The sequence below is a fragment of the Hipposideros armiger genome, unplaced genomic scaffold, assembly GCF_001890085.2.
Source record: "Hipposideros armiger isolate ML-2016 unplaced genomic scaffold, ASM189008v1 scaffold_152, whole genome shotgun sequence".
In the NCBI taxonomy this organism is placed as follows: Eukaryota; Metazoa; Chordata; class Mammalia; order Chiroptera; family Hipposideridae; genus Hipposideros; species Hipposideros armiger.
This window is the reverse complement of record NW_017731502.1, coordinates 2,564,744-2,585,880: the sequence shown is the minus strand read 5'-3', so window position 1 is coordinate 2,585,880 and position 21,137 is coordinate 2,564,744. Positions and strand designations below refer to the sequence as shown.

The window sequence follows — 21,137 nt, the reverse complement described above, 5'->3', positions numbered from 1 at the left end:
TGTCTATTCATATGCTTATTCAAATATTTTTCCCATTTTCAAAATTGCCTGGTTTGTCTTTTCATTAAGTTGTAAGAGTTCTTTATATAATCTGGATACCAGTATATGATTTTAAAATATTTTCTTTTATTCTGTGAGTTGTCTTTTCACTTTCTTTATAGTGTCCTTGGAAGCCCAAAAGTTTTGTTTCCCATTTTTATGAGGTCCAGTTTATCTATTTTTCCTTTGCTTATATCTAAGTGTCATATCTAAGAAGCAACTGCCTAATCCAAAATCACAAAGATTTATACCTATGTTTTCTTCTAAGAGTTTTATAGTTTCAGCTCTTAAATTTAGATCTTTGGTGCATTTTTAGTTAATTTTTGCATAGAGCGTGAGGTAGGGGTCCAACTTTATTCATTTGCATGTAGGTAGCCAGTTGTCCCAGCACCATTTGTTGAAAAGACTATCTTTCCTACTGAATTTTCGTCACACTTGTCAAACATCAATTGGCCATAAATGTAAGTGTTTATATCTGTACTGTCTATTCTGTTCCACTGGTCTATATGTCTACCCTTATACCAGAACCACTCTCTTCTGACTACTGTAGCTTTGTAGTAAATTTTGAAAGCAGGAAGTGTGAATCCACCAACTTTGTTTTTCAAGGTTTATTTGGCTACTCTGGGTCCCTTGCATTTCCATATGAATTTTAGCATAAGCTTATCGATTTGTGCAAAGAAGCTAGCTAGGATTACATTGAATCTGTAGATCAGTTTGGATAGTATTATCATCCTAACAATCTTCAAGTTTCTGACCCAAGAACACAGGATGTCTCTCCATTTATTTAAGTCTTCCATTTCTTTCAATGATATTTTGTAGTTTTCAGGGTTATAAGTCTTGTGCTTCTTTTGTTAATTTTATTCCTATTTTTTCTTTCTGATACTATTATAAATGAAATTATTTAATTTCGTTTTCCTATTGTTCATTGCTAGTATAAAGGAATACAACTGATTTTTGGATATTGACCTTTTACTCTGCAACTTCGCTGAACTCATTTTTTAGTTACAATGGGTGTGTGTGTGCATGTGTGTGTGCATGAACGCCTTAGAATTTTCTATATACAAAATCATGTCATCTACAGGATTTTACTTCTTGCTTTCCAGTCTAGATGCCTTTTATTTCTTTTTATTTCCTAATCACTTCTTAAATATTTGCTTCTTAAACATTTTTAACCCATTTTTAAGTTTTAATCGTCACCTGTGCCAAATGGTTTCATAAAGGAATCCGTGCTCCTAGAGCCACCCTCTGACAAGCTGGTGCCCAGGGACAGTCCACTCAGAGGCAAACACACTGTGAGGTCAGGAGGACATGAGTGCCACTTGCCATCTGTGGTCCCACTCCCACTCCTTACTCCAAGGACACTAGGCTTCCACACTCAATTGCTCACCAACCCTACACTTACTACTTTTCACAAGATCCCAGAATAAAGGAGAACAAAAGATGCTGGAGTGAAATCACGGGTTCAGGAAACATGAGCAACCCATCCAACAGCCAGGGGCAGCAGTGTCAGGGTAGCAGACGTGCCTGTGGGAGTCCAGGGGAGATCCAGGGGCTGTCTGGTGGTTGTCGCCCTATCATCTTCCCCCATGGAGACCACTTCCCCACCCTGTGTCAGAATCCCCTACTCAAGCTGCCCCAAGGTGTGGAAGGATACAAACTGAAAGGTACCTTATACACGTATGCACATGGCCACCAAGGGGCAGCCTGTCCATGTCACACGACCAAGCGGAGGGAGGCAGTCCAGCCCCAGGGAAGTCACACCGAGGATGGCTGTGAGCAACTCTTCTGGCTGGAGCTGTGCTGGCTCAGAACAAAGGTGGACGAGTTGCTCTTTTTGCTGACGCTGGTCTCTCCGGGCCGGGGGCCCTTCAGGTAGCTGGAGGAGCAGCAGAGGAGGCGCTGCACAAGCTCGTGGAAGAGGTGGCCCGTAAAGAGCATGTAGATCCAGGGGTTGCAGCAGCTGTTGAGACTGGCCAGGAGCATGGCGATGATAAAAGCCGAGGCTGCAGGGAGAGAGGCGAACAGGGCGTCATGACTGGAGCGTTAACCATCACTTGCTTGCTGAGAGCAGCCTTTTCCAGGTACCAGGTGCTGGGCCATATAACGGAGGACCAAAGAGACAAAGTCTGCCTGCCTTCCACATCCTTGCTGTGGAAGGTTGTGCACTCAGCCTGTGTCTCCCCAGCCTCCACCCCAAGCCTTCCCATGCTCAGCCAGCCATGGAACGCTCCTATCCTTTCTCGCATCAAACACATCCCCACTGTGTGCTTCTATCAGCCAGAGCTGTCTGCCTCACGGCCACCTGTTCATTCATCACTCACTCAGCAAGTGTCAAGTGCCTACTGCTCAAAGGGCACCGAGTCCAAAAGCTGCCTGACCTCATCTGTATTCGAGCCTCACCAGGGGCACAGGACTTTAACTCCCCCAAAAGTGCTGTTTCTCAATCTCCACATGGGGATAACAAGAGTATGCAAACCTTGCGGGAATGCTGCAAGGATGGAAGAGTGCCTGGTACTCGGTAAGCGCCCAATAGATGGGGGCTGCCACCATAACCAAGGGCTAGGCATCGGGGACACAAAAATAAGGTGAGTGGCACCATGACGCAGCCACGACGTGGTTCAGGTGGCCACACCAAGGAGGGGTGCAACTCTGAGAGCGAATCACGGCTGGTCCCACGGAAATCAGCATTTGAGCTGACACCTGAAGGATGCTCATGAATTTTCCAGGCGGAGAAGGGAGGAAGGGTGCCTCCGGCAAAAGGAATGGCACAGGCAGAGGCATGGTGGCGAGACAGTGGATGCTGTCTTCACAGCTGAGAACAAAGGAAGCATTCCTATGAAGACACCCCTGAGAGCACTGCTTCCGCATGACAACAGACTTATACAGAAGAAAAAAAAGTGAGACTAAAATTATGTGAGGCACTGTGTACAAGCCGTTATACTGAAAATTTATTGAGCTTCAGGAAGAATTAATGATCAGAAATCAACTTCAAGACATTGCTTGTCATAAATTTAAGCCGCAAGGGGGAAGAAAATTCCTAACCCCAAATACTTTTAAGTAGAAGGGGGAAACAAAATCTGGGTTTCTTTCAATGGATTTAAATTTGACACTCTGCAGACATCTCCCACCAACAAAGGAGGGCAGGCAACACCTCCAGAAACCCGAGGAAAACAATGCACCCAAGAGTTCTGTTCACAACCACATCCTCATGAGTGAAGGCAACTGCAAGAAGGCTCGAAAAATCTTTTAGTCTTCTGTCTTTTCTACACAAAGTTATCCAAAAATAGCTCCAGAATTCAAAAGCTAAATCCAGAAAAGGATTTTTCATTGGGATGTTGGAGTTGCAAGATCTAGATGCACCGTCAATGCAGAGCACAGAGATGCAGAGTATAAAGTCTCTGAGCACCAAAGGAAAAAGGACTGTTTGTGAGATGCATTCAGTGGTTCTCAAAGTGGGGTTCCCAGATCACCTAGGAACCTGTTAGAAATGCAGGTCCTCAGGCCCCCACCTGAGAACCACTGAATCAGACTCCTGGGGGGCAAGGTTCAGCAACGTGTTGTAAACAGCCCTCCACAGGCTTCTGATGCACAGGCAAGTTTAAAAACCACTGGCCTAATTAATTGGTGCACCTGGAACTGAAGCAAGCTACAACAGACCAAAAACATCAAAAATCTTTCAAAAGAGAAAGCTTAGAAAGCCAAAGAGGGAGATCTAATCCTTAGGCTAAAATAATTTTTAAAAACAAGAGAAGAGTGAGGGAGATTAAAAAGCCAATAATATTGAATTCCTCACTTTCTATATAAGAGAATGAAAAATATATATATTTGCTTTGATCTCAATGGGTGAGAAGATGAATTTAAGTTTAGAAATTCTGGTGAAATATTACCAACGCTAAAAATAGAATGTGTTCAACATCATAATTAAACATATACAATGAAAGAGGCAAGTCAACACATCAAAGTCAAAATTTTAAAAGGCATCAAAAAGGAAACTATCAGACACAAGGGAAGAATATAGGTATATATGACTATGAAATGAGATAGAAGGAAGTCTCAGGAATGAAGTTCACGCTTAGACAGAAATGCACTGTTTTACCTAGCTGTGCAGTCATACGGTGTAATCTCAGCTGTTCATCTAAGCTACTTGCCTCACTTTACATTTGGATCTTTTCAATTTTATACACACACACACACACACACACACACACACACACACCCTTCAGTAATATCGACAACAAAAAGTAAACAGTTAATGAATTCCCGAGTGGCCACCAGCCAGGGTGGGAGGAGCTGGGGCCACGTCCAGCACCTCTGCCCCCACCTGGTGGCCACAGACACGAATGACCAGCCTCGCCTGTCTCCTGGGGGATGGATGACCGTCTCTAAGCTGAGCCTGCTCACATCAAGTTACCAATGCTAAGGGCACATTTGGACTTCTTAAAAATTTATTTGGCCAACATCCTAATCATCCAAGACATGAGTCCCCAGCCGTGGACTTTCAAGCCATCAACAGGAAGGAGAGCTATTTGGGAATAAAAAACAAGGGCTATGGAGGATGAAAGGCAGACTGTCCCGCCAGGATTGGGGAAGGGAAGTTTCACAGGAAAGAGACTGAAAAGAGCCTGGCTGAGGAGGCTCTTGAATCTAGGCTGAGTCTGAACTTTAATCTATAGGTAATGGGGAGCCATTGATGGTTTCTCTGCAGGAGAGTAACTGCACCGCACCTGGAGGCTAGAACGCTGCCCTTTCTGGAGGCTAGAAAGGCTTCATAGGAGTGCACAGGAGCAGGAACAGAACAAAGCATGAAATACACTGTCCTTGCATTTCACAATATTTTCAGGGAGCACATGACAATGCAGCAATGTCACCCATCGGAACCACCGCTCGTTTGCACAGAGCAGGGACAGTTTTCAAAGCAGCCTTATCCCCATTTTATGGATGAGGAAAGTGAAGCTCAGAGAAGGGAAGTAACTTCCTCAAGGACACACAGAACGTCACCCTGTGTTCCTACCTGAAAGTAATCAAGTCTGGTTCCTCTTAACACTACGTCAGCATTCGTACATGTCAGGCTGGCTCCAGCTGGCTTCTCCCCTTCCCACACAAAGACACGGGCTGTCCAGCCAGTTGACCTCATGGTGTGATTTGAAGGACAGACGGAGTCAGAAAGCAACTTCCCTGTTCCCACAACAGATTAACCCCCTCAGACACTAAGCACTGCCTACACCCCAGGGATGGCCTTTTAAAATCCAAACGTATCAGGGAGGGGAAACATTGCCTCCTATCAGATCACCATCCTTCCTGGCAGGAGTGTCTCCTGGTCTAGCCTAGGGGCCCGCAAACTACAGCCCACAGGCCAATCCGTGCCTGCAGCTTGATGTAAGTCAAGTTTTTTCATAACACAGTCATATACCCATTCGTTCACATATTGTCTATGGCAGCTTTTGCATTACAAGGGCAATGCCGAGTACCTGCTACAGAGACCTTATGCCCTACCCTGCAAGCCCAAAATATTTACTGTTTGACCTTTTACAGAAAAAGTTAGCCAATCCTTGATGCCTATAAGAGGGGCAGAGATTAAAAAGCATGGGAAAGGGCTGAGAGAGGGGAAGGGCAGACCCACAGAGGACGCTCAGCCCACTTCTCCCCACATTAACAGGAGCATAACTTTGCTTTCGAGTTACCCAGGCCTGGCACAAATCCTGGCTCTGCCGCTTTGCACCTGCGTGTTCTTGGGCCGTTCACCTAAACCCCCGTAACCTCAGTTTCTCATCTGTGAAACGGGAATAATAAAAAGAACTTCTTTACAGAAGAGTTGCAAGTTTAATTAGACAGGATGCCAACTGCTCGCCATGACTCCTGGCATTCAATTACAGTAAACATTTAATAAAGCTTAGCTATTGTCATTGTTACTATAATGATGTGCTCATGCTCAATAAATGTTATTTTCTTATTAATGAGCGTTAGCACCAACACGCATGAAACAAGAGGGAGCGGCTGCTCCCTGGGCTGGGCTGTGTCTTGGAATCTGAGGCAGTCCAAGGAGGGACACGGGACATAGAACCCATTGGCTGGGCTTCCGGAAAGGGCACCACCATATGGCAGTGTTTGTCCAGCGTGGCTCTTGGGCCCGGCTGCATGGCCAAGGTCAGCTTCTATATAGGTTCTTGTGCTGTCTCCAAAAGCCCCACCATCGTGTAGCCTGCAGAGCTGACGCACCCTTCCCAGCCAGCTTGTAATCTCCTGACAGGTTTAAACAGGCTGAAACAATGGGCCATCTCTGGGGAGGGCAAGGGGGATGCCTGGGCTCCACGAAGTCACAGGTGGGCCGAAACAATGAACTAACATTAGGTAAGAATGCTCTTGGCTTATTCCATCTTACTTGGGGTCCTGGGAATATCTGATGTTACCGTTCAGATTTCAGAGCTAAGATCTATCTGAGCTCACACACGAGCCTAGACGTTCCAGCTGCGAGAAGCTGCTGACTCTCCAAGCTGTGACAACCGTCCTCTCTTTCTGCTCACCCTTCCCCCAGCTGGCCGTTCTGGGGCCACGACACCTTCCTGGTTCTTGTACACTGAAATCCCCACCGTGCTGCTTGTCTTTTTTCAACACACACCCGCCCACTGGGTAGCTGCTGTCCGGCACTGACTGGGAAGGTGAATTAGAGTGGCACTGCCTCCAGTTGAGCCCAGCAGGTCTGCAGCGGACGCTGTGGTGGCCACGCGCAGGCCTCCCTTTAGGACCCAGGTGCTCATCCCCTGCTGGCCCAGAGCTTCCTGCGAGTGCTCACAGCTGAGGTCCTCTCAGGGCACTGCCTTTGTCCCAGGGCAGCCACAACCAGCGAGTGCTCCATGCAGAGGCACACAGGCCACCCCTCTGCCTTCATCCAGGGCCATCCTGGACCCTTCTATGAAGGGTCATCCCAGCTCCCAATTCCCCATGAGACTGGCCCCCAGCCACACCTTCCACAAAGCCGAGCAATGATGAAGTCAGTGCGGAGAAAAGGAGGATCTGATGTCAGAATTGAACCCTCTCTGAAGCCAGTACCTCCTCTGCGGGGGCGGGGGGAGCCATTCAGAGGGTCCCAGCAGAGCACTGGCTCAGGGTGGGGGAGGGGAGGAGCCAGGAACACAGGGTTCAGACCGACACTGCTGGGGTCTGAACCCCCTTCCCACCTCATCACTCTCTGAGCCACATTGACTGTCTGAGCCTTAATATCTTTATCTGTAAAATAGAGAGAACACTCATAAGGACTTTGAGAAAACTGGGGGGGGGGATCATATAAAAGGGCTTTGTGAATGGCAAAGTGTTTATTCAAGTGATTAGCATTATTATTAATGGATATGAGATATGATCAACTGCATAATTTTTTAAAGCTCTGGGGACTCTTGATCCCAGGTCTATTAAAGAAATTGTTCTTTGCCTTTTCCCCCATGACTTCAAAAATCAAAATAAATAAACAAACAAAAGAAAAACTCAGAGCCCTGGGATTGGGTTATGTGGCACCAAAGGAACTCTTTAAATAGTCCATTTTGGAAAAACTTACTCTGCCAATGACATAAGAAACCCAAAAGAGAAGGTGGTAGCAACCCTGGAGAGAGCTGGGGTTCAGGGTCTCCACGGGGAGAGCTGTTCTAATCATGTCTCCTCTACTCACTCACCCATAAAAGGAACATATTTCCCCCAGGACAAGCCAGGAGCACCTGCACCCTGTTCTCTCTGGTCCCTGCCCAGAAGGGAGGGCGGGTGTGTCCAGGGATCAGCCCTCACACCTGCCTGGCTTCCAGCTCAGGGCGAGGAGGAGGAAGAGGAGGATGTGGGGGAGGAGGAAATCAGATGTTCATGGAATCCTTTCATGCTACTCTGCTCAGTGCCAGCCATTGAGCTGGCCCTAGGGACCAGCCCTCTGGGATTTACAGACAGGCTGGAAAGAGAGAAGTGCAAGACAGGCTCTCTATGACACAGGGTGGTGCAGCATTTGGGGGAGGGGCTGGCAGGCCCAAGGCTGGGGGACCACGGGTGATCTTCAAGGGGGTGCCCCTCCATGCCAAGCATGGGCAGATATGGCCACCCTCCAAAAGCAGATGCCCCTGCTGGGCAATTCTACCCCCAGCATACAGAAATAACTATCTCCACTCAGCACTGTGATTCATGGAGGAGTGGGCGGCCGAGGGCCACTCTAGGATGGAATGCCCAAGCCTTCCATCCGCCTACCAGCCTGGCTTTACTTAAGCCCCAAGAGCTCCCCTGTTTGGATTTCCCGGCACTCCCTCCACTCAAATTTCCCGGCACTCCTTCTGTCATGGTAGGCCCAAATTAGCCCAGAACAGCTGACGCGCAGCTGCCCAAGGCCTCCTCTGGGCTGTGTTGTTCCTGAGGTGTTTCTCATACAACTCAGAGGTATGTGGCACCTCTGACATCTCTCCTCTGAATCAAATCAAGGTGTTATAAGCGGCCCTCACCCCAGAAACCAATCACTGGTTCAAGGCCTCCCCTGAGTCATGTATTGCAGCCCTCCGCGTGTCCCAGGGGATCAGGAATTCAGGTCCAAGTCCCTTATTCCTATAGGGGCTGTGTAGGAATTTGGGAGTCATGGTCTAAAGAAGGCCTTGTCTTTTTAAATGTACACATACAAGATTGAATACTCCTATGTATTACAAAGCGCCTTCTTTGAAAAGACTATAATTTTACAACATTTGAATTGTTCTAAAAATCACAAGTGTGTGATCTCCCCATGTATCATAAGGTAAGGATTAAGAGCTAAATGTGTGGGCTTCTATTGTACTGGGGACACGTTGGGCTCGCTGGGCTGGACCTAAGGACTAACCACATTCTGGAAGCAAGAGCTGGGGCCTTTTTGCAAATGACCAGCCCTTCTCTCCCCTGCAGGGGTGACCTTGCCTTTGCCATACGGGTAAAGGCAAACTGCACACTTCGGAAAAAAACATATTAAAGACTGACTACTTGATGTGTAGTCCATGGGCCAGCCGCATGGGCATTGCAGAGGCAGCCCCTGGATGCTTGTTAAAAGTGCAAGCTCTTGGGACACCACCCAGATCTCCTGAATCAGAATCTGCACTTTAACAAGATCCCCCACATGATTTTTGTGCACACTGAAGTTTGAGAAGTAGCCTTCCAATAGAGGGAAAGATAATAAAGTAACTGTCCAATGATCTCAACATGAAATGTACACCAGCTTCTTTGCATAGCCAGCTCCTAGTCATCCTTCAAAACCCTTTTTACATGTTGTTTCCTCTCTGGAACCCCCCTGGTTTTTTTTCCCCAGAGAGACAGAATCAATGATTCCCTCTTGGGGCCCTCACAGTAGTTGATAAATAAACTATCACTCTTATAGCATCATCGCTTCATATTGTCATTATTTATGTTTACAACCTCTGGCTAGGGACTGTATCTCCTTTGTGGCTCTAGCAAAAACTGGAAAGTAGGAAAACGGACTGAACTGAACTGAAGCATAAAAGGAGCAGACAGAAGTCCCGATAAATCAGCCGCCTCCACTAGCACCTTGGAAAGGCAAAGAGACGCTTTCCTTACCTGACGACAGGAGACGGCCTCCTAACAAGATGCAGTTCCCTCTAGGAAAATCAAGTTCAAACTCAGATATCAAGGTCAGGCAGAGAGACAGAGAAATAAACAGAATGAGCACGGGCGACCATTACAGTGTGAGGCCTGGGCCCTGGAGGGCCGAGGCCGTGGTGCTGAAGCATCTGAACAATGGGTAGGAAGCGCCGGCTTCCGGCAGAGCGCCAACGGAGGCTCTGGCACAGGCTGGCCCTCAGGAGCCAGGAACCAGGATCGCAGGACTCAGGGGCTGGGACAGTGAAGACCACCTGGTGACACCCCACTCCCACCCACCCCTCATGCAAGGGTCCCCTTGGGTTTCCAAAACCAGAGAGAGAACTCCCCACCTCACTCCTGCTGCCTGCTCCAGGTGTGGCCTTAGTTTCTCTGCCTCTCCACACTCTTGGTCCCAGCATCACTGGGCTTGCCGCCACTCCTGAACTGCCGCCCCTCTGCTAAAACCCTGCTCCTGAGCTCAAAACAAGTCCCACCCCCTCAACGGCACTCACTCACTCCAGGACCCTGACCCATCTTGAATTTTTGTTTTTAAAGCAAACATTGATTGAGCACTTACGATATGCCAGGTACTGTGCATATGCCACTAGCACATTCCACCCTCCCCCAACCTAAACCCTATATTTAACCCCAGAACACTGAGCTTCAAGCAGGTTTAGTCAACTGCCCAGGGTCACTGCTGCCACTCCATCTGGCTACACCTTGGGACATCAAGCCCCCCCTACACACAACAGCCTGGCTAAAACTTGGGGTGTCTCTTCCCAGAGGTCTGTGGGTATACCCAGAATTCTGTGACCATCCTTGACCTGACTGTCCCCCATTTCTGAACAAGCCAGCTGTTGGTCACAGGAGGGCGGAAGAAGGCCTCGGGAGGGCTCCTTGCAAACTCTCACCAGAGGACTGACAGACCAAAGCAGAGGCGATGTGATAGGACCCTTGGGGGCACTGAATAACTGTTTACACAATGAAGGCATTGGCTCTCAAAGGAGGGAAACACCCAACTGGGGGAGACAGAGAGGGTTTCATGAACGGGGCACTGGATAATAAGGCGGCCAGGTTCCGCTGTTCAGGTGTCTCTGCATAGCTCCTGAGAGCATTGTTCCTACAGACCATGAGGTAAATGGCACCCCCTGGAGTTGTGCACAGAGCGGCCCACACTTTGGACCTGGGCTCTGAAGGATGGGTCTCCACAAAAGAGACTGGGTGGGCACCTCTATGGTGAGAACAGTGTCGGCATGGGTGCAGAGCAAAAGGACCTTGTGGGAAGTGACAGGGGACACGAGGCAGACTGGCCAGAGCCCAGGGCAGAGGTGGTGAGGGTGCACTCATCTGTTGGATGTTAGTTCAAACCAGGCCTACACCTGGGTCTAAACCAGTGCTACTCAACCAGGGGTGACTTGGCCCCTTAGAGGACATTCAGCAGTGTCTGGGGATGTTTTTGGTGGTCACAGCTGGGAGGAGGGGGGTAGAGTACTAGTGGCATCTAGTGGGTAGGGTCAGGGATGCTACTAAACATCCTACAGAGCAGAGGACAACTGCCCCTCCCTATACCATACTCGAAACAAAGATTATCTGTTCCCAAATGTCGGTAGTGCCAAAGTTGAAAAACTTTGCCCTAAACCAAGCAGGCAGTAGAAAGGGAAGGACAGACATGCGTGGTGGTGATGGGATCACTGGACAGCGGGGGAAGGCAAGGGACACAGGCCCTGAGCTCAGAGTGCAGAAAGGCCACGTAGCTGGGTGCTACAGGAAAGAGCCCAGGAGGTGTTTGGGCCACAGAGGGTGCAGGGCTCTGGGGCGGTGGGTCTGGGGCAGGGCCAGAAATCAGCTTTTTAATAAGCACCCAGGAGATCCAGACACCCAGGTGGGTGGACCACCATGAAAATGCTAGCCTGGGGACAGAGAGGTAGTGTCATTCGGCAGTCTCTGCCGTGAGAAGACTGGGTTCAAATCCCAGCTCCAGCACTTACTCAGCATGCTCTTGAGCAGGTCATGCCTCCCTGAGCCTCAGTTTCCTCATCTATAAAATGGGGATAATGTCCCCTTCCCCGGCTGTGTTTGGGTGAGGATAAAAGATGGGGCTGGGCATAGGGTCTGGCACTCGACAAGACATGGTACCCATATCAGCTAATCCAACTCCTCACTTCACTGAAACTGATGCCCAGAGAGGGTGTCGTGTTCCATCACGAGGTATTGTCCCCAGTGCTAAGATGGGAACGGCAGAGGCCCAGGGACCACCCAGGGACATGCCCCGGGGAACTCTCAGCACTTTCCAGTGCTGTCTCTGGGGGCCCAGTGTCTCTGGCTGGCAGGACCTGATGTAAGGGGTCTGGCAAAGCACAGTTCAGCTCCCACCCAGCCTCAGCCTCCGGGAGCAGGCCTTGGGGCTTCTCTTTGCTTCCAACAGCGGCCAGTGCAAGGTGGTGGGGTCACGAGTTAGGCTAGCCCCTCAGGCAGCTGACAGGCCACCCCCCGGCCCCAGGCCCAGCCCAGTTTCTCCAGAGAGCTGACTACTGACCCACGGCCCTCCCGTAGCCCCTGCTTCTCCTCCCTCATCAGACGGGGAAAAGAATATGTAGCTAAGCCTCCCCAACAAAATGTTTTTGTTGGGGTTTTTTTTGCTGTTATTAATCAAACCTTTTGGGAAAAAAGTGAAGTCTCACTTTGGGGCAGAAACCCAAAGGGAAAACATCAGCATTAGCTGAGAACATAAAAGAACTCACAGGGCTGGCCAAGTGGCTTGTTGGTTAAGAGTTGGCTTGGGAGCGCAAGCTCTGAGCAGCAGGGTCGCCGGTTCAAATCCCACATGGGCCAGTGACACTGCATCCTCTACAGCTAAGATGGTGAACAACAGCTTGACCTGGAGCTGGGCTGCCGTAAGCTACCATGAGTGACCGGCAGCCAGAGTGAGCCGCCGTGAGTGGCCGTCCAATGGCCGGTGAGCGACTGCCTCAGCCGGGAAGAGCGCAATGATCACAGTACCAACATGGGCCAGTGAAGCAACGTCCTCCACAACCAGACTGAAGAGCAAAAGGGCAGCAACTTGTCTGTTCCCCTCCCCCAATTCCCCAATAAAATCTTTAAAAAAAAAAGAAAAACCTCACAAAAGCTCAATCAGATAAAAGTGTGGTGATTATCTGTTCCTCTAAGTGCAGTTCATACCAGAAGGGCCAACCTCCAGAGCGCTTCCTGGCCAAGAATGATCTGTCCAGTCTCCTGTCCAGCCTTCCCTACTGCTCTACATATCAGTGGGTCACCTGAAGAGCAGGACCCTCCCCAAGGTGCTGGGCCCACCCACACCTTGGGCACAGTGTCCTTATAAGGTGGGCAGACCTACCACAGTGGAGGGGCCATTGCGCCACAGAAACAGGGAGGGACTGGGAAGCTCATTTTCGGGGGGGGGGGACACTTAAAACCAGGACTTCTGTGCATTTCCAACCTTCCTCCTGGTCCAACACTCCTGACAGGTGTTTGGTTGCCCCCAGTGATGGGGCGCTCACTTATTTACCAGTCAGCCAGTTCTACTATTGGAGGGCTGCTTAGAAAGTCCTTATTTCTCCTGAGTTCAACTCTCCACACCCATCCCTGCCCTATCTCGTGCGCCTTATTCCTCCCGTATCCCACATATTTGCTCAACAAGTACTCTTTGAGCTCCTGGTGGGTGCTAGGCCCTGGGTGCACACTGGAGAACAAGACAGGCAGTGTCCCTGCTGCGCCAAGGTCCACAGTCCACCTCTTCAGCCTTAAGTTTCTCTTCCACATACCAGCCTCCCTGGACATGGCCTACTGTCCAACAGGCTCTGCTCCCACTCCCAACCCCCTCCAGCCACCCAGGCTCTCAGAGAAAAATGTCCATCTCCCTCGGGAATAACTGCCAAAATCTAAGTCAATCCTAAGAATGCAAACAAGACTTTTAACACCCAGAACGGGAGGGGGTGCGGGAAGAAGAGTGACACTGATCAGGTGGTCCCCACTGCCACAGGTCGTACCATGTCACCCTCATCACAACTGCATGAGTAGGCTTTGCTATCCTCATACACAGGAGGAAACTGAGCCTCAGAAAGGTGAAACAACTTGCTCAGGGACACACAGGAAGAAGTGACTGAGCAGGCTCCAAACACAGGCCAGCCATGTGGCCCTTTCCTCGCACGTGTGGCCTAGGGTCTGCCGTGCCCACCCCCTCCCTGTCTGGGCCTGTGCAGTGGAGGTCCCAGCCCTGTTCTCTGGGCATTTTCTTGCTCCCATGGAAACCAACAATTAAACTTGGAGAAGACAATCTGAAAGATGGATAGGGCTCATCTACAAAGAATGAGGTTTTTTTTTTAATTCAAAAGCTTCTCTAGCTTCCGGGAACCTAAGAATGGCGATTAGACAAGAGCTGCAATTAATACTTTGTGTGTACAGGCAGCACGCCCCACCCCATCTGCCAACCTGTCCCCTCCTCTCTCATCTGGCAGGGCATTTCACAAGGGACAGGCTGCAAGGGGGAAACTGAGGACCGAGACTCAAAATCGGCTCCACCATACCCATCCAGCACCCACTGACCCCTGGAAAAAGAAATACACCCATCTCCACCCCCTCACACAGAACTGGCCCAGGGCTGGGGTTCTTGGAACCAGCAGCAAAGCACATTTCACTGAGTTCAAGGGGAGAGGTTGGTGCCACCTCTTTGGCTGTGGAATTTGATTTCGAAGGATACGTGTGGGACTTCTCAAAACCTACATGGGTGTCTGGTCTCAGCCTTCCTTCTACCGTCTTACCAGTGTCACCAAATCAGAGCTCCAACAGCACACGCACGGCTGCTGTGAAGGAGGGAGTTCATTCAAGTACCGTGACACTCCTTCCTTTTTTTCTTCTCTCACTTTTTTCTTCGGAACAATGGAAATACTGGAGTTGAAAGTTTTCCTCTTTGCTTTGGCTCTCATGAAAAGGAAGCTTTGTGTCTAGCCCACCTCCACACACAGTGCCTTTCGTTTTATTATTACTGTTATTCTAATAGTGTAATTTTCTTATTCTTTTTTTGCTCCTACATCTAAGTTTCCTTGTATCTAGTTCATCTTGCTGCAGTACCTGAATCTTACTGTCCCACCTCAAACTATGTTTTGGAATAAGGTGAGGTATGAATGAAGATGTAGGGGGAGGTGGGCAGGGAGTGGGGGGGTGGGAGTCGGTCAAGGGAGAGAGATGCAAAAGGGGCATCTGGGTGTCAAGAGGACACCAGAGAGGGAACCCTAATGGAGGCAGGGACTTGGCGTCCTGTGAGGGGCCACGAGGCCAGCTGCCACCACTAGCTTCATTTCTCCATCCACTGTTAGCCCCTGATCTGTAGCCAGTGGGTAAGGAACTTTTCTTCTTCCACAGGTTCTCGTGATGGAGCTACTGGCAGGACGAGCCCCCCATCTGCCCCACTCCTGCCTCGTTCTGAGCCTGTCTGCCCCGGGCTTCCCTGAGGAATGTCACGCTGTTTCCAAGGACTCCCTGACCTTCCAGGCTCCATTCCCCGGATCAGCAGAGCAAGGGGTCCTAATCTAGATATTTTGTATCTCTTGTAAATTCCCTCCCTCCTGGAGAGGAAAATGGGGGCTGTGCATTAACTCCGCTTTGCTGATCAACATCTCCTGGGTAGCTCAAATGTGTCTCTCTTTGGTCCTTTCCTCAATACTTGCGGATAGCCTCTAGATTGAGTCATGTCTCTGAGGCGACTGTGAACACCATCATTTCCAATAGCCCAGCCTGCCACTTGCAATTATCCAGATTAATGCCAAGTGGGCACAGGGCGTGTTCTGGCTAAGCCCACGTCCACTTGGAACCCTGGGCATCTTGGCTAGGCTGGTGGCCAGAGCCCAAGTCCTCTGTGTTCTCTGGACCTCTCGCATGTGGACTGGGCACCTGCTCCTGACAACACACTGGGGGTGGGAAGGGGTGCTGGCAGCATCACAGTGATGAATCCCAGGGTCTGCATGTGTACTCTTCTCGGAGCACCCAGGACACGATGCTCAGGAGGACATTGGCGTTTCGTGCGATACCCATCCTTTCCTCTGAACAAGGAAAAAGGAAAGGAGCAAACGGAAATAAGACCTGACATTCCCGCGTCCAGTCCATTTCTTTCCCTGCTCCTGGGGCCTGGGCAGGAGCCCATGTCCACTGAAGGCCTCACTCCAGGAAATCCTCATGGGACCATATATATATATATACCCCAAAGGCCTCTGGCCCCCACTTCACCTGGTGGCACTCTCTTCTCCCTTTCCTGTGTTTTGTTTTTAAGACAGAAAAATGAATTGTTTGATGCACTTTTAAACTGTAGAAAAGATCTCCACTTCACTGAGTGATTATGACGTGTGTTGCCCACATACTCACAATCTTTAGGGAGAAAAGTGAGAAAGAGGAGAGCAAGTGAGGGGATGCACAACAGGGAGTCATGTGAGGAGTGGGCTGGGAAAAAGAAGGAGGGAGAAAAATCACCAGGGAGAAAAATGAATGGGAGAGGTCAGGGAGCTACAGAGAGAGAGGAGTCAGGATATCTGCTGAATGCATGAACAGAATGCTGAAACATCCTCACTGCAACAGGCAGACACTAAGGGTCAAGGTGGGAGAGGGGACTCCTCGCCCACAGTCCCACAGCTAGTAAGGGCCGGAGGGAGGACAAGACCCCGGGGCTCCCAATACCTGCTCTAAGGGAACGTCAGTCTCACTTCCTCACGTGCTGGTGTTTGAGATCCACAAGATCTGGGTCTGGTCTCTTCAGAGCCTGCCCAGGAAACAAGGGTAGCCTGGTGCCTTTTGCCCAGACCAACTCCCTAATTGTGTGCCCCTCATAAGAAACCTGGTGCAGGAAGAAATGGGGGGACAGGAACCCCAGTTCTAGTTGCTGCTTTGCCTCCGATCTGCTGTGTGACCTGGAGCAAGTGCCTTCTCCTCTCTGAAGAGATCCCTGAATCCCCTCTGTAAGGTGTGACCAGGGGCTGCACAGTAAGCCAGGCTGGCTTTGCTGAGTCCTCACAGCAATCTTCACCCCACACAGCTGGACTGCATACCACAGGTGCTCAATAGCTATTTCATGGCAATTACCCTAGCCACTAAACGCAAACTCTAGGCTGATTGGGAGGGCTGGGCAAGCCGGGAGTCAGCAAAGCGGCCCCCTGAATGGGAAGGATGGTTGTGTTTGAGACTGTTGGGAGAAATTATTATTATATCCGGAAATGGGACATTCATGCTGTCTCAAAGGCAGACAGGGTGAAGGCAAACCCCTTGGCCTCTGCTTACAAGTATTGGAATCCCTGGCATCCCACTGCCTACATGCCTACAAAAAGGTGTACCTCATTCACCACCACTGATTACTCCTCCTGGGCTCTGCAAATTGCGGGCAATGAGGCCGTAATTGCCTGGAGTTCTCAGCTGCCAGTGTGCGCTATGAGCCCCAAAGCGCGGGAGCCACCGCACTCTTTGCTCCCCCAAGCCTCTCTCCACAGATCACTCCATCCTCTCCTACCAGTCTCCTCGTCACCAGCCAAGCTTGGATAAAGGCCCTTGGTCACCCTCAGCCCTGCCTCAGCAGTCCTCCAACCTAGAGGGGGAGTTCCCCGCCCTTTGGAAATCACCCAAACCTCCGGATCAAATCGGAAACTTGACATCCTGGCTCCTTCCCCTTTCCTCACGCGCCTAGGAGAAGCGACAGCCCCCACGACTGCCTGCCGTCCCTTGTGGTACTCACCTTTCTACCACCTCCGCCAAACCAAGGTTCACCCCGACACACACACACACACACACACACACACACACACACACACACACACACACACACACACACACACACACACACACACACACACACTGCCCCGCCCAGCGCCTTCTCAGCGCTTGGTTGGACGAATCGAATCGCCTACCTCCTGCTGCCTTTATCCAAACCAGACCCCATGGGTTCCGGCTCAGTTGAACTTAAAGTGGAAGTACAATATAAAGTGAACAAAGCGGAAAAGAGCTTGAGCCTAGGCAAGGGTGTGAAAGCTACCTTGGACGTTTGCTAATCATGCGGAAAAGTAAGTCACGTGCACCTCAGTTTCCTCGTTTGTAATAAGGAACCAACAATACACCCCATGTGTGGCCCAAGCACTGTACTCTTCGGGTTCCAAACACCCCCCCACCCCCGCTTCTCCCCGCAGGAGGCCCCAGACCCCCGGACGTGAGGAGGCAGCAGGTCCAGGGCCCCGCCCCGCCGCGCTCCTCCCTGTTTCCAGCCCGAGCTACCTTCCTTGGGCGCATTGGCGTCCCAGACGCTCCACATCTGCACGAAGAAGAATGGCGTCCAGCACACGATGAAGGCCAGCACTATGATGAAGGTCATCTTGACCGTGCGGATCTTGGCCTTGGAGATGAGCTTGACGCTGCTAACGCGTGCCAGGGCCGCGCGTTGCCCGCTGCTCGCCGCTGCGCTCTGGGGCCCCTCGGCCGCCGCCGCCGCCGCCGTCTTGAGCCGAAAGTTCTGCCAGATCTTGAAGCTGATGAGGCCGTAGCAGGCGGCAAGCACGATGACCGGCACGATGTAGACGGCGAGCGTGATCCACGTGATGTAGGCCTTGGGCCCCCAGGGCTGGATGAAGACCGCCCAGCAATCGAAGACGCCGTCAGCCACCTCGCGCAGCGAGAAGATGTGCACCTGCGGCGCGCTAGCCACCAGGCAGCCCAGCCAGGTGGCAAGTACAGCCAGACGGTCCGCGCGGCGGCGCAGGGCGCGCAGCGGCTGGCAGATGGCCAGGCAGCGGTCGAGCGACATGAGCAGCAGCAAGTAGGTGGAGGCGAACATACCCACCACCTGCAGATACTTGACCAGGCGGCACAGCAGGTCCGGTCCGTAGAAGCGGAAAGTGATGTCCCACAGCAGCTGCGGCAATACCTGGAACACAGCCACCACCAGGTCGGCGATGCTCAGGTGCTTCATGAAGAAGAAGAGGCGCGAGTGCTTGTGGCGCGTGGTGCGCAGCGCCAGCAGCACGCACGCGTTGCCGCTCAGCGCCAGGAAGAGGATGAGGCACAGCACCGCCACCTCCACGCGCGCCAGGGCCTCGTTGCGCTGTGGCGGCCCGGCCGTGCGGTTGCCTTCGGCCCCTGGTGGAGCCGCGCTCCCATTGACCGCATCGGCGCTCCAGTTGGCCACAAGCGCGCCCTCCATGACCGTGGCCACCGCGGTGCTCTCCTGGCCTTGCAGCCCCTTACGACGTGGGGCGACGGGGCGGGGCCCGACGAAGCGGTTCCACTCCCGGAGACTCCGCTGACCTATCTGCCAGGTGGAGCCCTGAAACAAACCCCCAGGGCCTTGAAAAGACCGTCGCTTTTCCCTCCCAACACAAGTACAGCACAGGTGTCCCCTTCCCAGGAGCCCCAAATAACCTGGGACTCGCGGCACAATTGCGGGCCCCGGGGTTGCTCAGCCGCTACCCCGGAAATCCCGGTTTTAGATACCTCCTCTGAGCCACCGAAATGAGCGCGAATCTACCGGACCGCCAGTTCCTTGGGGGATTCAGTCACTTCCACTGAAGGAGAGGGGAGAGCCATAATCAGCCACTTTCCTCCGGGACTGGGACTCCTAAACCAGCCACCTTCCCCAGGGATCTCCAAACTAGCTAATGCCCCCCCCCGCCCCCGCCCCTCAGCATAGCCACCTCCCATGAGACCCCCAAACCAATCACCTTTCCTAGGAAACCTTACTCCAGTTTTCCTCCGGAGATCCCCCCAAAGCATTTACCTGGGAAACCCCAAGCTCAGGACCATCCTCCAACCAACCTCCTGTTTCTAAGGCACTCAGCCATCCTCCCACCCCGAACTTCCACAGCAGCTGCTTCCCCCGAACTCCAGTACAGCTGTCCCTCCTGAAGGAATCCCTGCCTCAATGCCTAACCCCGGGACACCCAGCCGCTGTTCCCAAGCCCTCTCCCGCGGGGAGCCTCCCCAGCTCAGCGGCCTCGAGGTTTAGGAATCCCACGCGCGTCTTTTCCCCTCCGACAGTCATCTAGATCCGGAGCACTTTACAATCTCGATCTCGGAGCACCCCGCGCGCCTCCAGGAACCAGGAGCTCGAGGCACTCCCCCACTTCCACTTGGGTCCCCATGGCCGCATCAGTCCCAGCCATCCCATCCACCGGTGGGCAGGACCCAGCTACCTGCACCGAGTCCACAGACTGGCCTCAAGTTGACTCCGCGGGGAAGTTGCACCGCCGCGCAAGGCTCCAAAGATGCGTTCGCTCCCGTCCCAGGTTGGGGTGGCTGCTGTTGGCACCCAGTCTGATACTATGCTGAAGTCTCGGACTCTGGAGCCTCGGCTGGATTCCCCGCGCCGCAGCCTGGCTGGTGGCTGGATAGTGAGAGAAGAGGAACCGGGGGCGCCGACGAGACTGTGCGGGCCGACAGCGTCAGCCTGTGGCGCTGTCTGCCAGCAGCCCGCTTTTCTGCAGCGGGTGGTGGGGCTGCACCACCACAGGAATCCTCTGAGGGGCGCGGGAGGTCTGCAGCGCTGACCCGCGCAGAGCCAGGTTACCTCGCCCAGCGCTGGCTTCCAGAGGTAACACGCAAGGCTTATTTCACAGCGGCTTAAAACTGCAGGAGGAAAGGAGCTCGTAAATAACCAGCGTGGTTTTCTTCCTTTCTTGGTTTAGAAGCTCCAGGCGCTCAGGCAATGGGAGGCTTGAATAGCAGTGTTTTCCCTTGAGTGGTTGTTATGGAGGTTAAAAAGGAATTAAATGGAAATTTCCAAAACTCAAGTTCCCTTTTGCGGTTTAAAAAATTTTGGGTTTTTTTTTGTTTTTTTGTAATCTCAGGAGCTTATGTGGTGGGTTTAGCAGTGAATTCAAGTAAGTCCTTGCTTTGGAATACTTTTGTTCATATTCCCATTCATGAGGAATTAGAAATAATTTTCTGTTCTAATCAGTGCGGAGTGAGGCCTTCATTCTTTAGGTAGCTTCATGGGAAGATCTCAAGGGGAAAAAAATTCTATATTCATTTTGAAATGATTCTGATCATCTGAGACCCAAAGCCGCTTCTTCCTCCTTGCCATGCTTCAAAATTAAAATCCTACATGGTGCCAAAGGAAGATTAAATGTTCAGGACCGCTTCTCTGACTTCTAGCTTCTTTTCTATTCTAAAAATTGGTTTTTTTGGAGTAATTTACAGTGGCCAAGAATTAAGGCAGGAGAAAAAAAAGTAGAGAATCAAAAACAAACAAAGTTCTTTAAAATTCATTAAATGCATATTTCTTCCTGACATTTCACTTCTCCCTCTGTTAATTATGTAGAGAGAGTTGAATTAGCCAAGGACCTGGTTTTCTTAATCCACAATTACAGTCCTGCGCCAAGACACCCTGGGGGCAGACCCTTTGGCAGCTCTGGTCCCAGGGTTCCAGTTGAGTGAGCATTCCAGGACAGGCCTGGGAATTCCTGGAGCATTGTGAAGGGGCGAGAGACAAGAGTTGTCTTTTTCTTGCCCTTGGGATTTGTGTCATAATACTGTTAAAAAAA

General features: G+C 51.3%; 1 protein-coding gene across 1 annotated transcript; it reads right to left on the bottom strand.

The window, feature by feature from the left end:
• Positions 1 to 1,180: 1,180 nt before the first annotated feature.
• OXTR (oxytocin receptor) lies at positions 1,181 to 18,799 on the bottom strand. Its single transcript, XM_019651041.1, has 2 exons — positions 17,878 to 18,799; positions 1,181 to 2,042 (listed from the first exon to the last, which is right to left on the bottom strand). Exons 1-2 carry the CDS (start codon positions 18,797 to 18,799, stop codon positions 1,795 to 1,797), a joined length of 1,170 nt encoding a protein of 389 aa, XP_019506586.1. The 3' UTR covers positions 1,181 to 1,794.
• Between the last annotated feature and the right edge of the window lie 2,338 nt (positions 18,800 to 21,137).